This window comes from Colobus angolensis, unplaced genomic scaffold (assembly GCF_000951035.1).
Source record: "Colobus angolensis palliatus isolate OR3802 unplaced genomic scaffold, Cang.pa_1.0 Scaffold263, whole genome shotgun sequence".
Classification (NCBI taxonomy): domain Eukaryota; kingdom Metazoa; phylum Chordata; class Mammalia; order Primates; family Cercopithecidae; genus Colobus; species Colobus angolensis.
Window position 1 is genome coordinate 242,792 of NW_012115855.1, and position 1,483 is coordinate 244,274.

General features: G+C 43.1%; 1 protein-coding gene across 1 annotated transcript in view; it reads right to left on the reverse strand.

The window, feature by feature from the left end:
- Window positions 1–155: 155 nt before the first annotated feature.
- Window positions 156–1,483, reverse strand: part of LOC105515566 (NKG2D ligand 2-like) — a 65,163-nt gene continuing 63,835 nt past the window's right edge. The window contains 1 exon segment of the mRNA XM_011947390.1: window positions 156–331. Within this exon segment, the coding sequence (XP_011802780.1) occupies window positions 156–331 (176 nt within the window).

Below are 1,483 nucleotides of genomic sequence, written 5' to 3' on the forward strand. Positions count from 1 at the left end.
GAAGGGACAGGGAGGAAGTGTGGGAAATTTCTATTATAGTCATGAGTTTCAGGCAGAAAATCCATGGAAACACACATACACACACAGACACAGACACACATGCACACACACAATGCACACCACATGCACATACCTACGCAGCTAAGACAGCTGGTCTAATCTCGGAATAGTTGGTGAGTCTTTGCTCTGATTCGCCTCCTGCCAGCTCCGGCGTTCAAGTGAGGATCAAGGCCTGTGAACCTGAATGATCCCAGCTCCTGTTTTGACTGAGCTGCTTCCGGATCTAGAAGGGCCTGGGAGTTGCCTCCAGAAGTGGAGAAGGCAGGAGAAGCTGCCCAAAGCAGAGAACAGAGAGTGAGAGGGAAACACCTGGAGGCCCTGGCTTTGGAGGAGAAGGAACTGTAGTGGATTTATTGAGGTATTCATCTCTTTACATCAGTTTCTTAAAAGTATGTTTTTCTTACGTTCCCACTTTCAACTAGTAAAACAAAACAAAACAAAACAAACAAAAAAACCAATGTGAAACCACCAAGAATTGCAAAGTATTTGCAAGCAGAATCCAGAGAACTCTGCCTGCACTACTTGAGAGCGAGCTGCCACACTGATGCCTCATCTTTAATGATGCCACCTCATGCTCCATACTTTGGTGTTCTTCCTACAAACCATGACACTCTCCTAATAAGCACAATAAAATCACCAAAACAGATTTCACATCCATACCTTACATCCATCTCATGCTCAGACACTACCCAAGATTCACCAGTTGTTTCGATTATCTGTTTTACAGACAAGGATCTGATGGATTTAGGCATTTCCTATCTACTCATTTTACTGAAAATATCGATCAGGGTGCTTTCTTTGCCCTATTATTTGATCTCTATATTTTTGAAACTATGTGGAGAGATTTAGATTCATGTGGTACTTCTTATTGGGTGTTAATCATAAGTCCTCATTAATATATTTGAAAGATTTAACATTTTTTTAATCCAGCATTTGGGTTGCTTAATCTTTTGCTAGTTCAGATGTTCTAGTCTGACATAGAAACAGAAATGTAATACCAACATGAGAAAATATATTGCACTTTAGTGGAATATTTTACTGCTAACTTTATATTATGATGGACATGCTGCCAGCAAGAATAAAGAGTTTGAAGGAGACCATGCTCACGGTGCCTTCTTGGGAACATGTTCACCCTTCCAAAAAGACACAGCGTTGGTTTATGTTGCTGAAGAAATCCTGGGTCATTTGTCCTGGGAAACCCCTCCATAGTCACTACTCCCCATCTCACAGCCACTGTCACTGAGGGGCAGGTTTTTCCCTGCGCACCCAGCCCTGGCCCTGAAGCCTGTACCAACCATTTCCTTGAGGTACCACATCAGAGAGCTTCCCACATCACCTTGAAGTGGCACCCATAACTCTGAATGTGACTGTCCATGGCCTGTGCCATCCATTCCTGGTGAGCTCAGTGGTAAGCATGAAACTC